The sequence below is a fragment of the Haliaeetus leucocephalus genome, unplaced genomic scaffold, assembly GCF_000737465.1.
Source record: "Haliaeetus leucocephalus isolate CR32 unplaced genomic scaffold, Haliaeetus_leucocephalus-4.0 Scaffold428, whole genome shotgun sequence".
NCBI lineage: Eukaryota > Metazoa > Chordata > Aves > Accipitriformes > Accipitridae > Haliaeetus > Haliaeetus leucocephalus.
The window spans coordinates 2,862,024-2,886,379 of NW_010972864.1; the positions used below are offsets into that span (position 1 = coordinate 2,862,024).

At 42.4% G+C, this 24,356-nt stretch overlaps 1 protein-coding gene across 1 annotated transcript in view; it reads right to left on the reverse strand.

Moving 5' to 3' along the window:
* KCTD1 (potassium channel tetramerization domain containing 1) overlaps positions 1–24,032 on the reverse strand; it is a 35,169-nt gene extending 11,137 nt beyond the window's left edge. Inside the window, exons 1-2 of the mRNA XM_010574347.1 lie at positions 23,769–24,032; positions 23,081–23,259 (exon numbers count right to left, since the gene is read on the reverse strand). Coding sequence (XP_010572649.1) covers positions 23,081–23,244 — 164 coding nt within the window. The 5' untranslated portion in view covers positions 23,245–23,259; positions 23,769–24,032. The remainder of the gene's footprint in view (positions 1–23,080; positions 23,260–23,768) is intronic.
* Between the last annotated feature and the right edge of the window lie 324 nt (positions 24,033–24,356).

Here is a 24,356-nt window from a genome sequence, read left to right on the forward strand (position 1 = left end):
AGAGGACACTATGAACTCAAAACTAACTGAAAATCTTTTGCAATAAACTTATTTTCAACAGTTCTAAGCTGTCCGCTTTCCCCGCTCTCTGTGTCTTTCACAGAACAAAAAGGGAGAACTCCTGGTGTGAAGCCCTTTTAATAACCCGGCAGAAGGAACTGTGCAGCAGGAGGAGCATCAGAGATGCCCTGGCACCTGCAATTCCATGCTAACGGCGAGGCAAGTAGCTGCCTGGGACTCCACTGAGGTCAGATATTTAGTGGCTGGCAAGGGGCAAAGCACTCATGAAAACACATCCGTCTCCCTCCAACAATGAATTACATGGCAAAGAAAAAGGATTTTAGCTGAAATCTTACTCACCTGGTTGGAGCCACTGTGGCAAAGTGAGTAGGGGTTTGGCCCTTGAAAGGGTAAGTGAATGCAACTTTTACTATCACATCATTATATTTATGTGGCTAATGGGAATGCTTATTTAACACTCTGGGGTGTGCAGAGAGCGAGCTGGAATAGGCTTTTACTCTTTTTTTTCCTCTGTGACTTCTTAGTCCACGTTGTCCTTATTAATTTCTTTTCATTTTCTTTAACTAAGTGCTCAAAGGCAATTTGCATAAGAGCCCATTATAAATTAGATCTGCTTAATAGTATGCTCATCTCATGGCTATTTAATTTTACTTTCTTGTACGTCTAAATTATATAATTTTGCACTGTCCCCTAGAAGCTAGTACATTTGAAGAGGCATCCACACCAGGGAGAAATGCTATCCTATCCAACTGGAGAATGATGATGTTTCTATTCTTTTTTCAGAGGACCACTTTTAACAGTAACAGCCTGCTCTTCTTTTTTGAATACCTCACGTCATTTGGATCCACAGTGACTGAATACCTAGCAATCTTTATAACTCTGCATAACAAAAGTTGGCTCATAAACATAACAGAATACATTTGCAATTTTCAGGAACATATATTATGAAAACCGCATTTTAACCAAATACTCTGTTGTAATCTCTTGCTCTCAGTGCTATTATAATTTGTCTTATCTCTTCCTCCTTACATTTAATTTAAGGTTTCATGTCCATGAGTCTCAGGAATTCCTTGGCACAGACAGTTCCTACGTTATCAGAAGAGGCATGAATACAATGATTATAAAGCAAAGGCAACAGGGGAAAAATGTATTAAAACCTAAAATCTCATTAAACCTTCTATAGAAAAGATATTTATATAGGAGCCAAAATGGCAGAGCAAGAAGGATGTACAGGAGGATGTATTGAAACACCAGTTCTTACGGGAGTTAAAAGAAAATGTTACGTGGCACTTTAAAGAACAGAGAAATCCCCAATACTAAGTAGAAGGATGTCAAACCTTTGTGGAAATATTTGCTAAAGATTAAAGAACTGAATCATTTACATGGAGATCAAGACTGTTATTTGAGCATGGAAGCGAAAGAAAAGGTAAGGGCAAGCTCAGAGGGCTAATAAAACATTTAGAAGAAATTGAGATAGACAAGAAGTGGTGAATAGTCTTAAATGCCGAGTAAAGCATGTGAGGAACAGATGGGAAGGATCTGAAATGATGAGTGAGGTGGTATCATCAGGGAATGCATCAGAGAAAAAAAAAAAAACCAAAGCATGGGATCTGCTGTAACCTGCCTGATCAGAGGCAGCACCAGGAGCAGAGATGAAAGCAAATCAGACATATTACAAAATGAACTAACAGTCACTGGATCTAACCCACATGGACAAACTGACACATTAACTGGAAAAGAATAAATTGCACAACACCGTGTAGTGCACTGTGTAGTCATGTTGCAGGAATGCTACTTATACTAGAGTGAACTCCGGCTTTCTACGCTGCAGATGAGCATGGAGGTGATGAGACGTGTAACTAAATGACAGGTGAACAAAAGAGGGTATGTGGGTCACAGGAAACATTGGGGTGAATTAAAAAATGGATGGCTAAGGCTCCAGAAGTTAGTAGCAACACCCTAATCTCTGTTTACCTGAAAAGGAAATTTTTCCAAGAAAAATAAAACCTGTATTTTTCCCGCTAAACAGGTGATCTACCTACCTAGGAGATTCACACCAGAAGTAGTAATTACACTACAAAACAGAGCTAATACAGCAACTCCCCCGATGTACATAACACACTGGTTGACAGCCTTATGGTGGGTGCAGGGTGCCCGAATGTCCAACAGAAGTAGGCCAAAAAAACACAGGCTCTGTCACAGCCTTCTCCCAGCACGTTCAACCCCCACTCCCAAACTCAGGACCATCATCCACCCGGACCCAAATGGCTCTTGTAGAAATGCTGACATTTTAGAAAAGAAAGGAATAAATAGTTGGGATGGGATGTCAAGAGCTGGTGACTCACGGCCAGAGAGCTATATATGTGGGCAGATGGAAACCATCTCCCACATCGCACAACGGCAGGCAGCAAGGGTGAGGCCAGGAGAGCGTGATGCCCAGACTGCGGATGATGGGCCAGGGAGTTTCTGTTTACCGTATACCTTCTGCCTCTGCTCTGGTATACCAAAGAGATACAGACAGATAAGAGGAATAGGCTGCAGCCCAAATCTGCACCTTTTCACACAAGGCTGGGCAGGTAAGTGTTTTAAAAGCAATTCTAATACCGTGGCAGCCAAACCTCCTGAACCTCTAGGTTGCGTTACACGCTTCACATGTGGCTGAGATGGGTCTGTCCTCTGCTCTCCAGCTGTTCCCCCACCCCAAACCAGGATCCTCATCCTCACAATCCCCATCACTGTTGACAAAGTGAGGTTCCTCCATCTGGCAGACACCGAAGTTGCTGACACTTCCCAAGACATCGCGTCTATCCCTGACCCTCACAGGAACTGTCTGTGCCAAGGAATTCCTGAGACTCATGGACACGAAACCTTCAATTAAATGTAAGGAGGAAGAGATAAGACCAAGCGCTCCCTCAAGCCCTTTTGCTACCATACAGACCCGTCTCCAGAGAGCTTAAGTCTTGCATCCCCAAATAGGCTGTTCCTTCAGCCAAACCACCATCTACAGAGCGGTACCGCAGCCCCTCTCTCCCTCGAGGACCCCGAGACACCTCTCCGACTGGCTGGCTGGCTCTCTGACTGACCGACCCCGCGTGCCAAGGTAAGGAGACTGGGAGCAGGGGAGGAGGCTGCAGATACCTGCCGCCGTCCCCTCTCATCACGAGAAGCATTTTGCTTCAGCCGTTCGTGAGGCCATCAGGCAAGGAGCAGCTACGTGCAACATCTCACCTGCACGCCTGCTGCTCCATAGCCGCAGCTTGACCACCGGTATTTTCTGCTTTACAATACCATCTCTCCTTGCTCTTTTTTTTCAGGCTCGCTCAGGCACTGGATATACAGAAGAGCAGACTGCAAGCCTTTAAGCCCCACATCTCCTCCAGTGCTTGGTATCTTGCAAATAAGTCCTTAAAAACTTTTTAGTTTTCCAGAGCATATCAAAACCACTTTTCCTAAAATAATTTAAACCAATGAAATGTTAAATCAATTATTCATGCAAATACTTTTTCCATCTCTGTTTTTTGTAACCAAGTTTTCTTGGCAATGATAACATTTCACAGAAAAATTAACAAATATTCTCGTTGCTTGCCAAGATAATTTTACTAAGCTTGAATCCAATTTCATTGAGGTACGTTATTTATGTTTTATCTTGAGGGAAGCTGCCTATTAAGTTAGTAGCAACCGTGTCCTTTTGCTTATGATACGGTTATTACCAAGTTATCAGGAGTACCTTTAAGTTATTAGGTGCAATGGCAAATTAAGTACTTTGCGTCATAATTAGCTAATAACTTTTGAATTATATTTTAATCATGTTTAAGATGGTCAGGTTTGCTGTGAGTACAGATAATGGAGGGTAGGAGCAGAACCAGAGTGTTTATCATTCAATACCAAGAGCCAGAAAGTAGCTAAACTGGTGGATGCACAACATCCTAAAGGCCATGATAATCTATATATTCAGAACACTGAACCCCTTCACAGGCAGCAATGTAAAAAAGTAGAACTTGTGTCTCAGGATCATGTTTAAATAAAAAGCAAAAATCCACTCTCCTTTAAGATTGTCAATGTTTCTTAAAAAAGACATGTTAGCAATACCCATCTTCAAATCCCTATCGACACACCTGTAAATGCAGATTCCACAAAGACAGAACACTGTTAAAGCAACTTAGAAAAAGCTGCCAGAGCCATTTCCCTTTCAAAAATCTGGATGTTGAAAAAAACCCTGACCAACCAACAAAAAAACCTTCTCAGAATGGGGGAAATCCTTTGATGTATTCCTTCATACATCAAGTTTGCCCCTCAGCTTTCATGAATTTCATTCAAACCACTATTAGCTCTCAGTATTTCCTCTGTACCCTTGAGAAGACTCAGCATCAAAATTCCACATACAAATCACTGGAAATTAGGAAACACTCGGAGATTCTCCATGAAATCCCTTAGAAAAGTAGCAGCAAAATGAGTTCTGCATCCAAACCCAACAGATACCCCAGTTAAGCACGTATATGCTATGTAAGAACTGCTATGATATCACTAACTCTGCCCCCTTCCAGGATGTTACTTTGGGAACCAGGCATCACACTTTGTATGCCTGGAGCCTGTGCCGCTGTAAGCGACAATCATTGCAATGAAACCATAATGAATCGAGCTTTCCAAGATCTTCACAACTCTTGACTACTTGGCCAGAAATCCTGTCTATGTTGTTTTGTTAACTGCTGCCTCCTCTAAGAGAAAGGACAACACGTTTCCATAGACAGGACAAGAACACACTTGCCCTTCCCTTTGCAAGAGCTGCACAAACTCCTCCTGCACTGCAGCCCATAAAGGCAAGAGACTGTACAACTAACCTCTGCGTGCTGTACAGGGGATCCTACGGGGACTGCTTCTCAAGAGAGAAAGCAGCCACTTCCACATTAAAGCCTAAATAAAAGCTTCTCATTAATGAATAAAATTCAGAGAGAGAATGTGCTTCTAAAACCTTTAGCTGTTAACTGTGGTGAGCCTGTGGCCCCAGAAAACACTGTCCTCCAGAGCCCAGAACAGAATAAAGTATTCCCAAACATCCTTGCTCCTCTGCTCTCAATAAATACCCATGCAAGTCACTTGCAAAGTTCATAACATCATTCTCAAGTGCAGTTCACGAAGAGGACAACAATTTGCTACTGGTAGCCTGTGTAGCAGAAGCCTGTAAAACAGATTAACAGGTTTCAACCCTGCTGCTGAACTTGGGCTCTGACTGTCACAAGACAAATTTGCGAGGGAAGGTGGAAAGGATGTTCAGCCTGCTTTTTTAAAGCCCTACAAGAATAGACAAAGGAAAAAAAATACACATATAAAGAACGTTATGAAGGTAGTCAACACAAGCTCCACAAGTTAAGATATATCAGATATTAGAGATGCTCCTGCAACTTTCATTTGCAAATCTCCCTCTCCATGAAAACACTTTAGACTCGATCTTTAATGATCTTTAATGAGGGTACACAGCACCCTCAATTCAGCATGCAAGCTGGGGATAAGCCAGGGTTGTACAGCGTAGCAGAGAGTTGCCCATGGGACCCCTGCTTCATCTGTTGGAGGAGTAGGAGAAGGTCTAATGGATGAGGAAGGGCTTGCAAGAAGGGAACACAGGCAAGGCAGATGGGGGCTGCCCTGGAGAAATGAACTCTGTCCAAGCATGTGCCAGATTTCCTGCACGATGCTACCACTAAGGATGCCTGCCTTACTTTTTTGTGAAGCAAGAAAGTACTAGACTAAGGAATGCTGCAATGAAAGCATGCAAGACTGACTCTTCAGAACAGGACTTGAATAATACACAGAAAATACAGCCCAAGGACACGTGCTGAACTGAGGAGGAACAGGAGATGCTGATGACCTGTTTAGTAATTAAGCACCGCATTTCTCTGTGCACAGCAGCAGGCAATCATGTATTGGAGATGGTATTAGTACACATACACCATGAAGATTACAAACTAAGGTTGCCCTGGCTGCCCTAATAATGTTCTTTTCCTATAAAGCTGACTTTATTTGCAATGAGAGAAGCTGCAAGGCCAGCTACACAATAACACGTTTATTATACTTCTCTCAAACATTTGTGTTTTGCTTTAATACTTAGTTCACCTGCTCACAGATTCCTCCACCTAGACTGAAAATGGTACTTCCAGGCTAATGTCCTAGATTATGAATTCTTTGAGAAAGGCAATCCAGATAGCATGAGAGCGTACACAACAGAGGCAACGAAGATGTGGGTGTTAGAAGCACAGAATTTACTATGAGAAACACAGGTCTGTACACTGCTCTTGTTTTGAATAACTCTAACTTATATACATTACAATTACATTGCTGTGATTCCTAGTGTGGACACACACATGTGCCTACAGAGACGTGTTTATACCTGTATAACTCATTTCCATACATTTACATGTTTAACTGCTTCCATGCTAGAGGTTGAAATGATTTAAGCATTTCAGTAACTAGGAAAATCACACCATTAACCAAATCAGTTCATACAAAACCTGTGCACTAATCAGTTAAGAGGACAGGAAAGTCCACCTACAACAGCTTAGACAGTGGCTCTGAGCAATAAGTAGTGCTTAATGCATAGGTTAGAAATGCCAAAGCCACACCTGCACATTCTGCTGGTGGTGGGGGTGATAAAAAACACACAGATAACATTATTTCCATTGACAAACTTTACATACACAAACCAGCGGCTTTATTGTTTATTAAATTAGATGCCGTCATGGTATAATCACCCCTGCAGCCATACCAAACCTAACAGTATGTCAGATGTATTTCTGTGGAGGAGGTAGAGAGAAAAGAAAGGAAGAGAACCGAGATACACAGCACAGAAGCAATATATCCCCACAAATAGTGGCATAAGGAATAATAAATCCACATATGTGAAAACAGACACTATAATTGCAGCCAGTGAAATCCTCAAAAATACCACATGACAAAACTAAATGTTACATCATGGTGCCTTTAATACGCAACAGCCAGGATGTGATTCAGCTGCCTAAATACAGGTGTCTGGTACCACTTGAGATGCTCTAGGGCATCTCTGGGACTCCCGAAGGGCTGAGGGATGGCACAGGAACGCACACTACTGCAGACTCGTGCTCTCCTGGAGCAGCCACAGGAGTCCAGGCAGGAACTGTGCACGGGCACTAGCTGCCCGTGTTGAGGTGAGCACATCCCACTCACAAAATGACCAGAAACTAACTGTACCGAAATCCTTATATTAAACAAAGTCTAACGCTATTCTTCCTAGATACTCATTTCAATAGAAAATCAGGCTTTATTAAATAAAAAATAACAAATTTATATGCTATGAAATTGTGAGCAATAGTTTGTAGGGCTCCTAAAATGTGTAGGACTTTGTAACGTTTTTAATTTGAGTGCTATTTTATCCTGCAACTCAGGTTACCCTCACACAGAGGAGCTTCTTCCCGAGATGCAGCTTTACCAGAGGAAATACAGATGAGTGTCATCCGAAGTCATATTATACTGCAAGTGTGTTAGGATCCCCATTTCCTGAATGCAGGCAGTCAGCCTCGAGTATTTTAGCAGGGTGTTGAAGCGAGCTGACTCTAGGATCAAGCTGCAGCGAACGGACAGACACAGACCCCTATGGAGGGCAAGCAGCCCAGCCCACCTACACGCAACTGGATCTCATTCCGTGTACACCTCGTGCACCGCTGCACTGGAGATCCTGCAGCTGAAAAATTATGACAGCTCTGTCATGTAGCAACTCATAAATTCTGAACGCAGGCAAACAAGCGGGAAACAATCTGTGGAGAAACAGGCAAGCAAGCATAACTCCATCAGTCTGGAGGATTTACAGTAGTGAGGATACATGTCTTGCATCGGTTGTGATCTTCCTGGTAGAAACCAGCACAACCCAACAGCCAAAATTTCCCTGTGGCAATTCCAGGCTGCTAATAAACACGAAGTTGCGTACCAAGCTGAGCACTGCTTTTAAACTAGCAGAAAGATGTTGATCATAGAGCAGACTACTGGTTGAGTTTGTACGTTTTCATTATTTCATTCACTTAACTTTGAAGCCTTTCTCTAAAAAGACACAACCAAATTTAACTACACTTGGATTAAAATAAGGGTGTAGGGGGGAAGCCATTGCCTACAGGTCTTTCCATACCGCATCTGTCCTTGTCCCCAGACACTGGTACCACTGCACAACTCTTGTATCAGTAGATTAAGTTGCAGCTTGCACTAATACTGCAAAAAACCTGATCGACAACCAACGCAGGTATGTATGCCAAAAGGCTATGACTCCCTTACCAACCAGAAGAAAAAAGCTGATGCGTTAGTGAGAAAAATCCTGAATTTCAAAACTACAGGTTTTTTAGATTAATGCAAGTTCCAATACAGGCATTTTCAGGGACAGAAAACTGTTTCAAAAAGTTCTCCTCCTCTCTGTGCTTGCTGAAAGTACAACGTGTTACAACCACCTTGCATTACCCCCTCCACTTGTGTAGCTGCTTAATACCGATACTTTTTGTTCTGTATCTGAATGTAATAAAATTTTAAGTTATCAGAAATCCAGGTGTTTTGGTAGATTTCTGATTTTTTTTTCTTGCATCACCACAAGGCATAGATATAATTGTTTTCTACTATCTTTACAGGAGATCTGCAGAACCACATTATCGAATGGTGCGGAAGCCTGAAAATGATTGGGGTAATCAAGAACTGCGCTGTTTCCTCAAAGCCGCGCCTCTCCAGAAGCCACCAGTGTTGTAACAAACAGTTTGGGGCTATGGGATGATTCTGATTATTTTCCATTACCTTCATAAAACCCTACTTCTTTAGAAGCAGGCAGAAGCCAATTAGCACAATGAAAGGAAGGAGTCTGGAGAAAGATAATGTCTTAAAACAACCAACTCTGACCATGAAGCCAGACCACCAAACTATATTCTCTTGCTAACCACCACATGCACAAAAATATGTATTTATTTGCATTAACCAAGCAGTCCTGTCATAGAAACCCACAGTGCAGTCCTTGGCCACTCACTATTGCACAACTTTTCTTTCCCCAGTGTATACCACAAGATGTCTACCAAAAAAAAAAAAAAATCACAGAAGGCAAAATGGACTCGCGTGCCCAGCTGTAAAGCGGGAGGCAGAGAACCAGCTGCTGAGCACCAGCTTCATGATGGGTTTTAACAGGAGGGAGAAGGCACTGGAGGTCAGATTGGGCTCTGGGATACTACCACTGATACTGCAGCAATACAGTCAATAGAAAAGCAGCAAGAGGACTGAGATTGGCTTGCAGCCGCCCCTGTCAGATGCTTGCCCCAAGCTCATCAGCTGTGCCCATAAGACCCACTCCATCCCCGCATCCAGCAGCCCACCCAGGGAGAGCTGCGGCTGTGGTGGGCAGCAGCAGCGCAAGTACACAAGTGATCTTTGCTGCCTCTAATTGCCACCAGCCACCACCTGCCTGCTTTGATGTTAGAAGTCCTCTGGCAGGGATATGCCCCAGGGATTTACACTGCTGGTAAGGAAGGAAGGAGTCTGCCAGTTCTACGCCAGTAGTGCAAAGGCAGTTAGTGATGGCTCTGCAGGGATCAGTGAGAAGTGTTGACTAAGACTTGGGCCTCACAAAAGGCTGTCAAAACGAAGGGGTATTTCTCCACTGTGCTTCAAGGGCTGGAAAATCCTCTGCTAAACAATACTGAGGGGTACAGAAACAGCCAGTGTATGACTGTGGATGGCAGCTCAGGCTTCTTTGCAGGATCAGAGTCAGACAAGACGTGTTTGATCCTTAGAGTCTGTGAACACAGGCAAAATTAAATTCCACATCTAATTTTGGGAGTGCATCACTGGCTTATTATTTATTATCACCAGACACTTAGACAAGACAAAGAAGGAGTTTCACCTCAACCTCCGAAGCAGGGAAAGCCAACAGGAATGCACTCCTGCTGGCTGAACCGTGTGGAGTCACTTGGTACCGGGGGGGACCGGCTCTCCCCTGTGCTACCCGCCCTCCCACCCCGCTCCCTCACCGCCCTTCCATGCTGCCACAAGTGTCCTGTTACTAAGGCATAATAATATTAGGACAGCGACGAGGAAAATAAACTCTCTCTGCTATGATGGATGTGCCCTCATTTCAGACGTACAGTTAATAAGCAATGTGCTACAACAAACTTGACCTTTATCAGGACTAGATTTCACTGACACTTTTTTTTTGGGGACCTCACCCCATTTATTTTGTTCTGTCTGAAGCCTATGCAATTTCTGGCTGATCAAACTTTCATCACCGCTTACCTTACCCAGTGGAAGCACACTGAGAAGAAAAATATTCAGGCATGCGAGGCCAAGGGATGAAGTCCTTCCTGCCGTCCTTCATAGCAACAGAAAGGGCCCTTGGAAAAAACACTCCCAGAGGAGCCGCAGCCAAGCTGTCCCAATCGGGAACAGCTCAGCACGCCCCGGCAGAGCTTCTGCAGGCTCAGGGACAGGTTTGGAGAACAACATGACTAATTTTTCTTCTTTGAATGAGAACTGCACTACCGGCTTTATGCTTTCTGCATGGTACAGAAGCCTATTATATGTTCTTCATGACTCCTAGGGCCCTTCATGTTTGTCATGTTTTCAGGACTTCATTAATAAAGAGAAGGAAGGAGGACTCACATCTCTGATGTAGCTACTTTCCATTTTAATAGGAAATAAAGTGACCCACATGGAGGCTAAATGCAACTGAAAGTCACAGCCATACCAGCTGTTTCTATTTTCAAACCAATGCTTTGTGCCTTGTAATGATACCAGACAAGCAGTGACTTCCAGTAGCATCCTTTTCACCCCTTCTTTTGTTGAGCCTACCAGGAGAGAAGCATGAAACATACCTGATTAGGGCTTTTATTTCTACTTCCCAAGCAGGAAATTAAATGCTCACCTCGAACCAGACCTCTGCAGTCCAGAGAGCAGCATCCGTTCAGTTTCAGAGAGCTACACCATTAATCCAAAGCGGAAGCAGGAAAGCGCAATTGTAGCTCTGCTGATGAGTTTATCGGGGTCAGCTACTAAGGAAGAAAAGGCCAGTATGAAAGGCATGGCCCAAGGCCCAGCTTTATGAGACAGCAATATTGGAACTGGGAAAATGAGAATGCCTGATAAAAAGTGGAGCCTCCAAATACACTTTAGCTACAGAAAAGCAGCAGTTTTTCTCCTCTCCCTTTCCCATGAGTTAGGTCTTCCACAGGGGAAATACAAGCAGGGAGGCATCTTTCCTGCCACCATTCCCCCAGCTTACATCTTTCCTAGAATTTACCACCACTTCCCTACTCGTGTATCTCCTTTGCACCAAAAAGGCGGACGCTGTCACAGGGCTTTCCTCTGTGGCAGTGTGCTGGATCCAGCGTGACTCCCTACGGCGTTACTGCAGCGGGGCTGGAAACTGCCATGAGCAGGGGTATGGCACAACACCTTCATCAGGTTTTGGAAGGCCAGAGGGAAGATTAACATTCAGGGGAGCTCATTCATAGGAAAAGCTAGCAAAGTAAAATTAAACCTTAATATTCTGCAGAGGATGAGGACATTGTTTTTGAGAACATTAGCAAGACATGAGAAAAACCTATTTAAAAGTCAGACACTGGCATATCAGGAACCAATCATGTGGACAGCAAAATGTTTGGAAAAAGTGAAAGAGGAAAATAAATACAGTCTACATGTTTGAAAAGTATACATGCTAACTGTCTGCTTTTCATGTGCTTGATGGTGACTTCAGTCATATGCAGCTGTATCCATGGCACTTGGAGAACAAGCAAATCTTTTTATTGTTTCAAAGAGAACACGAGCAGTTTCATATGTGACAGCCTCCAAGTATAAAATAAAAAAACCCCCACCACCATTTTTCTAAAACTCTGAAATTATACTGCTACTAAACTAGAATTTAATAGCAAAAGTGAATAAACAATAGCTTTTGAGGCTGGGGAAATTACCATCATGGTGTTATCTAATCTCTCCCCAGAAGTCAAGAATTATGACTAAACCCTTCCAACACAGACATAGCCTGAAATTCTATGTCAGAAGTATGTCCAATTGCATTTGGCAACCCTTAGTCAAGAGAGAGGCTGACTATAATTGGATGAGTATTTGAAGTGCTTCATTATTCATGTAGGAAGGCTAGGTAAAAAGTGTTTTGTAGTCCCAAGACACTGGAGGGTGTGCGTTATTGGGTAATAACCAATTAGGAACGTTGACAGCGCTCTGCCTTTAGGATCACCCTGGCCAATAAAGCACCTGGGTGTATGTTGTTGTGCAAAGGCACACACGCACTGCCTACTGCTCAGTTTATTTAAGCAGACCTTTCACTAGAGGAAATGGAGGACACCCCAAAGCATGTGCATTTGACAACTCAGTTGCATTCAAAAATACTGCTTCTTCATTCCTCCCTTTGCCCTCCAAAAATACATTTTTTCAATAGCACTTCTGAATTATTGATACTATTGGTTATTGGAAACAAATCTGATTTCTTCTCTGTTTTATTGCATATAATCTGCCAAAGAGCAACATCCTTATTATTTGCAGTAAGGAAACACCGACAGCAAAAGATCAGCTCCTAACTACATAAACTGGTAAAAAACACCACTATGCCATTAAGTAAATACTGCAAACTCAGAACACCAGAAATCAAAGATCTTCCTTTTGTGCTAGTAGTCTAAGAAAAACATACGAATCATTAGTACAGGCATGCAAAAGACTTAAAAAACTTCAGTGTTTAAAAACTAACAGTTCTGACACTTGCTCACAGGAACCAGAAATTCAACACCAATTCAGCTCATGATAGAGCAATCCAACCCTTTCACTACCTCCTAAAACAAGGCTAGAATGCATTGATGGTACAAACACTGATTTTTCTTTCCTCCTTTATTTTCTTTATCATTGTAATGAAAAAAAAATCTGGAAGTTTGTATTCTGATCGAAAGCAAAGCAATTTTGTGCAAGATGCCCAACAGGGCTTTCATACCTACAAAAGAAACATTCAAAACTTTTCCCGAATGATTTGCTTGTTTCAAACATGTAAAATATGAATTCAATTTGTTATAAGGACGAACATATCAGTTCTTCTGCAGCTCTCATTTTCTGGCTTGTACCTTATTTAGCCTATCCTGTGGCACTGAGAGTACTGCAGCATTTTCTCTGAAATCCCCCAAACGCCACCTCACCCTCTCCCCCATGTATCACAGATGATGATGTTTTGATGAAGCATCATGCACGGGCCCTCAAGATAATGGATTCAATGGGATACACTTAAAAGATCATTTTTCTCTTTTGTATTGACTGCTTGTGCTGCTCTAAGACAGGAAGGGCTGTCATTTTTTATCTAAGCTGTAAGACCCTGAGGGCCCTCTAAACTGTTTAAGAGGGATCAATTTTCAGATGGGTAGAAGGGGCCCAGCAGACCTTCACAGTTTGGAATGCCTTCTTCCCCTCGGATCGCCGACAAGTTTGGGCGAACCGAAAACCAGCTCCCAGCGGAGCTGCTCTCTGGCGTGGCACCGCTTCCTACTGTTTAGGATTTGTGGTTAGCATTTGCACAGAACTATAATTTATAGTATGCATACACAGAACAAAATAAGAAAAAAAAGTTTTGCAGAAGCAAACTAATCACTATTGCTGATGCAGATAAACAGCAGTAGAGCTGCTAAGCAAAGCAGTCCTTGGCACTGGTGTAGCGGCAGGAAACCATTACCCCATGACAAGGGTTTAATACACTGACATTGTTGCAATTACATCCAGGCAACCTAACAAAACAAATTCATTGTATGGCAGAAAATATTTCCAATTCAACATTGCAACATTTATTTTTTAATTACAGCACAAAGAAGACTTTTGGGGTGTGGAAGGACGTAATACATCATTTGCTCTGAAGTGACACACTTATGGCAAATGCTGTGTATTATAACTTTCTATGCCACAATAAGTAACTACAAGCAATTTCTTAGGCAAGGAATGCAAAGGGTTTGGGTGTGGCCCTGGGAGATGCTGCTTATCCCTCCATCTCCCTCCGTGTCAGCGGGAGCCAAAGGCAAGCCACATGTTGCTGCACTGGGACTTCAATCACTCCTCCTGTTTCATACATGTGTCACACAGCTTGTGACAGCTCTCTACCTGCAACGCGTCTCATATGAAAAGAGTTTTTACTGTTCAAATTTGGCCTGCGTGAGAACACAAATACAATTTTTAATTAAAAGGAATAGTATTTTAATAGGTCACTTAAAGAACAATTATGTCTACCATTTGACTGACAGGCATGTCACATGTTAACATGAAAATGCCACTGGGGTCTAAGAGGTAGTATTAATCTTTACCTTTATAAATTGATGAACTGCTGAAGTATACCCCATTGCACTTAACACTGCTTTGCTCAACCATCTCATCTTAGGAACAAAACCCCTGCATCTTTCTACTAGTCTTCCGTTTCACCTTTTTTAATCCTTCACAAACACAGAGTTTCTGATTCACGGAAACTGAATTGCCAATGTTGCTCTCCTTCGCTGAGCGCCTGTTCTGCAAAATGCAGTGGTGTGTAGAAATATAAAAGATAGGTCTTCAGTAATTAGCTTGGGTACCAGACGCGGCACAGCTGAGTTAGCTGGAAGCAGGATAAACGAGTCCAGGTGGAGCACTGCGTTATATTGCTTGGAGCATCTGAGCTAGCCCAAGTGTCTACGCACTGTGCAAGGACTGGGTGGGAAGGTCACCGTGAGACCACTGCTTTCCTAAAGGTGTGCCCCTACAAAGCATGCCACAAGAAGTAGCTACAAGCTCAGCTTAAATGCTTTCAAACTGTTGCAGGAACCCCTTGGTTCTCTGAAGCAGGCAGAAAGTGCCTTGAAAGTGCCTAGAAAATTGTCCAAATGAGGTGTAGAGACAACTGTGCTGGAGGAGTCCTACAGATATAAGCTAATGTACACATTAGAGTTGGAAATAGTTTCTTTTTATTACTGATTCAAAGACTCAATGAAAGAGATCAATGAGTCTCAGAGCATCCTTCCAACTGATGTCACTAAGTGTGAAAGCATTGTCTGTGATATCTATAAAATATGCTGGCTGCTTAACTACTCAAAGAAAGCTCACCATTAACAGAAGCCAGAAAACCAAGGATGTGTGGGGACAAAGGGACAAGCAAGCAAGCGGAGTGCCTTGATCAGGTCAGGTGAAGATCACTTGTGACCTCTGTGAGCTCTGACTCCTTCCAACAGAGACAAAAAAGTGTAGATGAAAAAGAAATTAAGACAAAGCAATGAAGGAATTCAGATGATAGAAGTACGGTCAATGCTCAGAGCAGAATGGGAACAGAAAAAAAAGATACTGAAGGTGCAGAAGTCAGAGAAAGCAACATCCTGAGAGCTGTAGACTAAGGGGAAAGAAAAATTGAGAACAAATGACAAAGAAGAAATAAAGCTTGCCAAATGACAGTTATGACATGACCACATTTGAATAAACGGCAAACCAGTTAAGTTAGAGGACACATCCACGTAACAGGAACTGGTGATGTTCCCCTGCCCAGCACAGCATTTATGTGTTATTTGCATTAAAATGAGTACAGATAACCATTGGGTCCTAAGCAGTTTTCACTGTTTCCTGTGCAACCTTTGTAAATACATCCCCAAATGGCAAACAGACTTGTATACATGAAACCCAGCCAGAAGGTTGATCATTACCAGAAGGAAGACAGACAGAAATTGGAATCTATATCCTAAAGCTCCAAACACACCCAAGAGGTGGCCGGGTGTTGACAGTAAAACTGGAAGCCAAATGTTTACTTCTGCAATTACGTACGTACTAGATGCCAATTTGCTTAGCAACTACATTGCAAATTATGAAAGACCAATGAAGTACAAACAGCTCATGTGGGAGCAGGATGAGAACCTAGTGCTAACATACAGAGGTTCCTGAGTGCAAGGACTGAGTACAGCAAAAGGCAACTGAACCTCAGAATTATGGTTCAAACCTGGACCCTATCAGGAATGACCGATAAGCAGAATGCTTCAGTGCCACCTCAGTTTCTGATGGGCTTTTTCTTATCAGATCAGCAAAACCCATAGACTCAGCACTCTTTTTTTTTCATTCCCAAGTATTTTCTTGGTCAGTCAGAATGAGAAATACTGGTTGGGTGCCTTCAGCCTGGTTTATGAAGCCACGCTACTGAGTAGAAAAGTGCAAACACTACAACAACAAACTGTTCCTCACTGACAAATTTCCACCCACAGAGCTAGTATCAAGCAGCCTTTGCAATGAAAGTATTTCTCGGAGCGCAGACCCTTCAACTAGTTATTGACAACCTTCCCTCTCCCAGACTTACAGGTTGATCCAACCCATACAACCTCATGCAAGCCTACTGGGAAAGGGATCTATGAACCATACTGATGATATGGATTTTCTTCTTTCACCTCAAGAAAAATGTTTGTTACTTCAGAGGACTACTAGCCTCAGAAATAAAGAGCTGAAGCCTTTAGCTTTGTAACACTCCTGAATGTAGAAATTTATTCCCCTGAATATTTCCATCCACACTGTCATAGCCATGCAGCCATAGACAAGCATGGCATGAATCCCACAATAAAGCCTGCACATCTACTTTCTCTGGGTCTGTGTATGTGCAAAGAGTACTCTAACAATCCACTATCTTGGTTTTGCTGTCATTTTACACATTTGAGGGCAAAAGCATTGAACAAGTAGAAAACACTGCTTTTTATCCTCCAAATAAATAACACACAAAACCACTTTTACTGACACTTAGAACAGGTAGACATCAACTCCATGGCCCCTTTCAGTGATGACTTGCCACCAGTTACTACTGACCACAGAATGTGAGAACCTGCTAATCTGATCATGCTATTTCTTCCACCTAGTCACCAGCCACCAGCAACAGCAACGACTTGCTGACCTTGCAAGTTAGACATATTACAGGACTAAAATTCAGAAAATACTCACTTCTATTGAGGCGACAGTGATGACTGACCTGTGGTGATCATTAACTGAGGCAAAATGAGGTCAATATATACCCTGAGTTCAATATACACATCTAGAGATACAATTAATCTTGGTTCAGCCAGGACCAGAAAATACCCCTCTGAGCTCTTTACTGACAGATGTGTGTTACAAAAGATTTCTCCTTACAGTATTAGTTGTGTAAATTTTCTCAATTTCTTGAAATAGGCATAAAGTACACTATAATTCACACTTCTGCTTCTATTTCCCCCCCCCAAGTTTGTATATGGGGTTACACCAACCAGAACAACTGTACTGTGTAACTGTACTGAGAGTCTGGTCCTTGTGAATCAACATTTCATTTTTCACTAATACATGCTACTGATGATACTAACATCATCAACTGTTTATCTCAGTTACTGGCATCTATAAATATTTATGCTTAGAGATAGTAATCTTTTACACTTTCAATCATCATCCCAAAGCATTTTACAAATTGCTTTTTTGTTAACCTTGGTAGGAAGCAACAAAAGCTCAAAGTTAAATCACTTATCTTGGGTCACAGAATGGGTCAGTGAGAGAGTCAATGTATTTCCCTATCCCAAGCCCTCCCTTCCCCTTGCCACAAGACCATGCAGCAATCCAATGATGAAATATAAAAGGTGAATAACTAGATGAGCAAGCCAGGATAGGTAATAAAGATTAAATTGAGCCTTTGCCAACTTCTGCCTATTCCCCCCTGCCAGGAATGTTACAAAATACTAAAAAACTGGACCACTCACACTAACACAGCTGGCTGAGCTAGCATATAGCAATATTGGAAACTCTCACAGAAGCTTGCTCTTTACAATTTGCAACACAATGTTTGTTCTCAAAAGTTCAAGCCTGTTGTAGTCTTTAGCTACTACAGCGTCATGGCTATTTAAGAACCACCAGCTCATGGGGCTTTAATGTTGCTACTCTAGAAAGATCACCAAATACCTCCACAGATACAGGTGTGCCCTTCAGGAAGATGAATTCAAAAAAGGAGAGTAGAAATAAAGATATACTAACACCTGCTCTGCTAGTATTTGCTTAAAAAAAATCCCCAAATGCTTATTATTTAGAAAGCTTTGCATTTATCTCTTTAAACAATTAGCATCACATGGCAGCAGGTTGAGAGGTACTATCTAAGGTGAGTAGGAAACGTGTGATGGGGCTGCTCTTGTGGAGACATTACAGAGGGAGTGCGTCCTATGCAAAGCGCAGACCTCCCCCCCTCCAACAGACCTCCTACTGAACCAGAAGTCTCTAGCATGGTGTTGCAACCTGCAGAAGTTTGAACTAAGGGCCACGCTGGTGTCTTATTTTGGAACGGGGCACAGTCTACAGACAACAGAAACCGCCAAAGCTCTGAAACAGGTAAACAGTGCTAACCTGCCTAATTCATGGCATGTCCTTGGAGGTCCACCAAGGCTTTCTTGCAAACTGTCAAAGGCAGCCAAGGACAGTCTGGGCATTGTCCTAAGTAATTCTGTGCTCTTGATGCAAAATAAAACCTTAGCAACCAAAAAAATGCCAGTGTCCTAAGTGGATCCAAGTGTGTGAAATTTAATTTCCCTGAGGGCTGAGAGTGAAGATTGGGCAAGAAAACTGGGACACGAATGGATTGGTTCATATGAAAACCTGAAACAGCCCTGGGCAGAAATTTGGAAGTATTGTGAAATACCATATAAGAAGAATCCACCTTCATATGCAGGGAGTAACTCAAGATAGGAGATGTAGCAATGCAAACAGATACCCCAAAAGGTTCTACAAAGAAATATATACAAGGTTTTTAATGAAATCTTCCCATTCTATGGTGGGAATACAGGATGTGGCAATCCAATGCCATCGTGTTATGCAAATACCTGCACCAGATGACTTGGACAGAACTAATTAAAAGCCTAGGTGCTTTGAACCCATGAGATAGACAACACTGCTGATATTGCTGATATCAGAGATATCAGACAACTGATGCTCATATGATCAAAGTTAAACATCTTCCCATTCAGTTCTGATAATCAGTTGAGGTTGTCTTAGCCTGGTGCACAATAACTTTTGGTAGATACCATACAGACAGCGTTAAGGCTGAGAGATGTAGGAATGCTGACTCCAAGCAAAGGGTTCGATCCTACTGCAAGATGATAATGCACTGAAAGAAGGAGAGTAGGCTGCTCAGGTTCAAATGTCAGAACTAACAGGCCTGTGCTTCCTCTGCTTACAATCATAAATCCTAAAACCTCAACCCATTTTCCACATTTTCTCTGGTGACCATCAGGAACAATGGGACAGCACGCATGTGCCTCAGCTCTCAGGGGAGAAAGGCTCCTTTAGCAGATCCTCATCTTGTATCCATCTTCCCTGGAATAAAAAAATGGAGGCTTTTTCTGGGTGGTGAAAAGCTGACCTATTTTTTAAAAAAATCTTCATTTGCAAAAACAAAATAATAAAAAAAAATTAGTGCACCCAAATATTTAATAGATAACTTTGTGTTGCCAGGTATCATCCTGCAGATCTGGTAACTTAAAGTAAACTGAAGGACATTGAGAAGAGGAGGGCATGATCTAGTTCAAACCAGAACAAATTCCAAAACAACAAAACTCCTCGCAGAATAGAAACAGTTTGTTTGGTCGATTCACATGGACATAGGAAAAACTATCAGTCGACAACTGAGAAACAAGAGGAACATTCTGTGTATGGGTGAATGCATCAAGGTCTACAGTCTTGGTGGAGAGAGCTGCACAAAAGGACACCTGCCCCCTCCTCAGGCATTTAAAGAAAATTACTATTTCTTTCAGCAGACTGACCTTACATTAGGTCTTCTTGGTAGGTATAGTGATTCAAATTGCCTCTTGAAGCTTAAGTCTGGCAAACTGTATTATTCAGCTGCATGAGATCATGTCTGAGGCATGGTCTCACTGGTGTCTTGGGAGAACCTGAAGCCTGTTGATGAGATAAAATAATCATATGGGGTCTTCCTTGTGAAAACAGTGGGTTCTGCCTGGTCTGGAATATAACTGGGCTCCTTTGAATTCTATGCTACTGGATTTTTAAATGAATTTGGGGGAGGGGGTTGCAGTTTGGCATTATTTCAGCTTCAGAATTTAAAATTCTAGGATTACTCAATTCAAACCATCTATTAGATAAGCTGCTTGTCTGTTGGATTGCTTCACTGTGTCAGCCTTTGGCCAGAACACAGATAGGCTCTGATTCCTTGGGTTCTTCAATCACAAGAGCATTTGAGAGAAGCCCTCAGTGGTCTTTCCATAACAAAGGGCAGGGACCCAGCATCAGTACCAAGATGCTTTTATAGTCACATCTGGGTTTCTTTGGAGGAATGAATGGATACCCATCAGTAGGCATTTTACATATCAAGGCACAAACCAGGTTGGGGGATCTAACAAAAGAATTATGGAAAATGAACCCTGTGAGCTACAAGTCTTTACCTGATATCATTCAAGGAACCATTTTTTAAAGTACTCTTTCCACTTCCTACTCTACTGTCCAGGAAAGAGAAAATAGAGAGGCACGAGATGAGATGCTATTGAACCCAAAAGGAGAAGGAAGAGTACACTTGCTCCAAAGCAGAGACTGCTCTATCAGGATAGCCCTCCTTCACACCAGCAAGTCACAGTGACTCCAAAGCTGCTGGTTTGGATATCACCCTTTCAATCTCACAAAGAAAGATGACTCTGGTACCTGGCCCACAGATGAAAGGTTCATTTTAGGCTTCTGGCCCTTAGACTACATGTAATACGAGTCAGAAGCCTAAAGACTTTCATGTCTCAACCTGTTAGATGCTGGAGCCTGCAACCTATGCCTTGACTCATCCCTGGAGCAGTGCTCTTTCAGGCAAGATAATCAAGACCTTATTTTTCATAGACAATACTTCATATGACAGTGAGACTCAGGAGGCTTCAGCTGGCCCAAGGATATCTGTAAGACCCTGCCTTAGTTTTGATCTCATTCACATATGTGATATTGGCAGAAAAAGAAAACATACAAGAAATGTTGACCAAAACCTTGGATTGACTAACAAAGTTAGTCTGCAGATATAGACTGACCAGATCAGGCTCCAAGGAACAATTTGTATTAAGGTCCAAATATTACAAGATAATTTGTACCCAGCACCCACCATATATATATATATATACACACACACATACACACCACCCCCCCCCCATTGGAAAAAAAAGGTTAAGGTAAAAATTCACAGACAAAACCCAAACGACTATATTGTGATTGCCAGCTTATTGCTTCATGTCATTGTCTTGACATCCAAACGAGTTTAATAACTGCTCTTTTGAAGCTGTTAATGTTAAAAAAAAAAATATCTCAGGTTTTGGAAGTGGCTGGGAATTCCAGGTTCTAACAGCTAGGCTAGAAATATTCACTCATCAAGGGGTTCAAAAGACATTGTAAGAACTGAAACACAAACGCATGTCAGAACGACTTGAAACAGAATGACTATAACTCAGAGTTTGGGTTTTCTTTCAATTATGTTTGAAGAGCTTTAAAATGTTTAATTTATTAAACAGGCTTTGATACTACAGGCATAGCTTCCACTTTCAAGTGCTACAATGGCTCAATTGAACACAGAATACATTAAGCTTAAATTCCACTGCCACCATACACACTTATGAAAGACATTTTAGTGTTTCTTCACTTAAACTAATATGCTGTCCAGGTAAATTTGGCATGGAAACAGAAGCTGCATATATTAATAGCAGCAGCCTCTCATACTGCACACACACCAGTTTCAGACACCATCACTACTCCAGCTACTGAAAAAAACATTAACTAATCACAACTCCTAGTAGCTGAACACAAGCAGGTCCTAAAAAAGTTCCCCAAAACTATAGATTTGTTTTTTGAAGAACAGTTCAAGTTTTTCCAGACATTTCTTCAATCTCTCCTGGCAGGCCTGTGCTTTGGCACGGCTTCTGTTACTTCCCTCTGACTGCCCTTCCTTGAGGAGGTTGTTGTAAGAAAGGCCATGTGCCCAGCTGTTTCTTTTTCATATGCCTTTATTTACTGTTCTCTTCCTCTAGCCCTTGTCAGCTGCTAGTGTCAGAAGCACCCACCTAAAATCACGTAGGCAATGCTGCAGAGGCAGTAGTCCCAGTGAAACCCATGCTTAGAACAAAATCACATCCCATGAAGTGTGTCTTGTACCCTTTGGAGAGGCGGGTCAGAGTGGTGGGATCAAGAAACTCAGAAACTCCCCCCCGCATGGAAAGACCACGAAGGTAACACCGCCTTCCTTTTAGAGCAGGATCAGGCAGCGAAGGGCAAGGTATAGACTAATACCGTAGACACAATCAACACCTGCTAACTGACACCCAACTGTTAGAATTACAATATCACTACAGTGTTTATCTGCCATCACCACCACGTAATATCTACACACACTATGTTCAATGCACTGTTGTTTTCTTAAAGATGCACTCTTATTTCATCTACTCTACATACACCACTTGCTCATGCATGCGGAAGTTTTCCAACTGCTTAATACCAGTAAGCTACCAGAGTCACAAATGTTTCATTCAGAAGGTACGTGAGAGTTAAGAGTCTAATTATTTGAAAAGTCCTAAGACTCTATAAAAAGTATTCAGTTAATGCTGTCCTATATTTTGTTACATTCAACCTTGCCTTTACCTCAAGTGACACATTCAAGATTACATGTTGATAGTACAGGAGAGTGGTTACTGCTCCAAAAGAAACAAAACAAATAACCAAACACCCCCACCTTTGGACTTAAATGCAGTATCGCTACAGTTTTTGAATGTAATAAACCACAGAACGGGTGCCCTGGCATAAAACCAGAATTCTAGGTGGTAGAAAGTAAGTGCTCTTTACCATTGACTTCGTTTCAGTACATACGCATCGGGATTTGCAGAAATGCCATTTGTCTGAAACAGTGGAACGGGGAAAGAAAAGTCAGTCTCTAACCTCCTACGAACAAAGAAACCTAATTTAATTTTGAAACAAAAGGAACTAAATTTATCATTCTAAGACAGCCCCAGGACGTCCAAGCATGAAATGGAAGAAAAGGAGTTGCCAAAGACATGCAGAACAAGCTTTTTGAAGTTACCTGGAATCAGGATATTTTGTAAGCGTGGCCAAGCTGCTGGTATACATGTGCCCACCCACATCAATGTGAACTGGTGCGTTGGATTTTGTGAGCTGTGCTGGAGTGGGGATGCCTTGATTGTTCAATGGAGATGCAGGGGATCTAGTGATCAGAGGTCTTGACATATTGGGCCGACTGTCCTGTGAAGAGATAGACCTGGGTTAATGATCTCCTCAAACACCTCACAGAAACCCACAGTCTCGAGTCAACAGCATTGTCTCATAGTCTCACCTTATGATTTTTATCTTATTAAAGCACAGACAAATATTTGGCAGTTTTTAAAATCAACCCAGCTCCAAGAGTCTTAACTGGCTAAGTTTAAAATATGTAAAGTGGGGCAAAATCAGTGATAAACCCCACAAAGTAGAAATCACGTTCAATAAAACAAGTTCTTCCTGAACACTGCTCGTGACAGACAATCCATACCAAAAAAAAAGTCATTCTCGTATTTAAGAGGTGACAAAGGCTCTGACAGAAAGAGCTGCAGACAAAAAGACCCAGAACAATTACTATTTTCCTTAATTAAGATGACCCCAGGTAGACTTTCTGTTCCTTCCCAAGCCCTCCGTCGCTGCCGTACAGTCAGAACAGAAATACAAACCCTCAACTCCTCCATCCTGCACACTCTTCTCTCGAATTCCCAATTCACATAGCACGGAAACAGAAGCAGAAACACCTGGACTAGTCAACTGCTCATGGACTGCAGACCACTGGACATCGACAGCCTTTGAGAAAGACATTTTCCATTTAAAAGTTATACGTATGGCGACAGATGCCCCCGCGTGCCCCGCATAGGCTGCAGGTCTGAGCGACTTCCCGAGGCAGGCGAGCTCCGACAGCGGAGCGGGAGCGATGCTTTGCTGATGAAACCAACTTTTAGTCACAAAGGAAGAGATGTAACGCCAGCAAAGAGCAGACACAGCCTGCGCGCGCGGCGGGTGGGGCAGGGCAGGGCGATTTGCTGGAGCCAGTAAGGCAGGCTGCATTCAAAGTTGGGGATTAAAATAGAAATGCATTCGAGAGCGGTTTTGAGACAACCCCGCTTTTGACTGAAGGAAAGCTCCATACAGGGTGGAATCTTATAGGGATGCCCTGAGAACTAAAAGCCCTTGCAAATTACTTAGTTTTACATTTAAAAGGTAAGCAAAGCAGCGAGAAGTCAGATACACTTCATCACAAAACTCTCTTTGTTCTTTCGACACGTCTTTCAGCTGTAAACATCTCCGCAGAGCCGGGC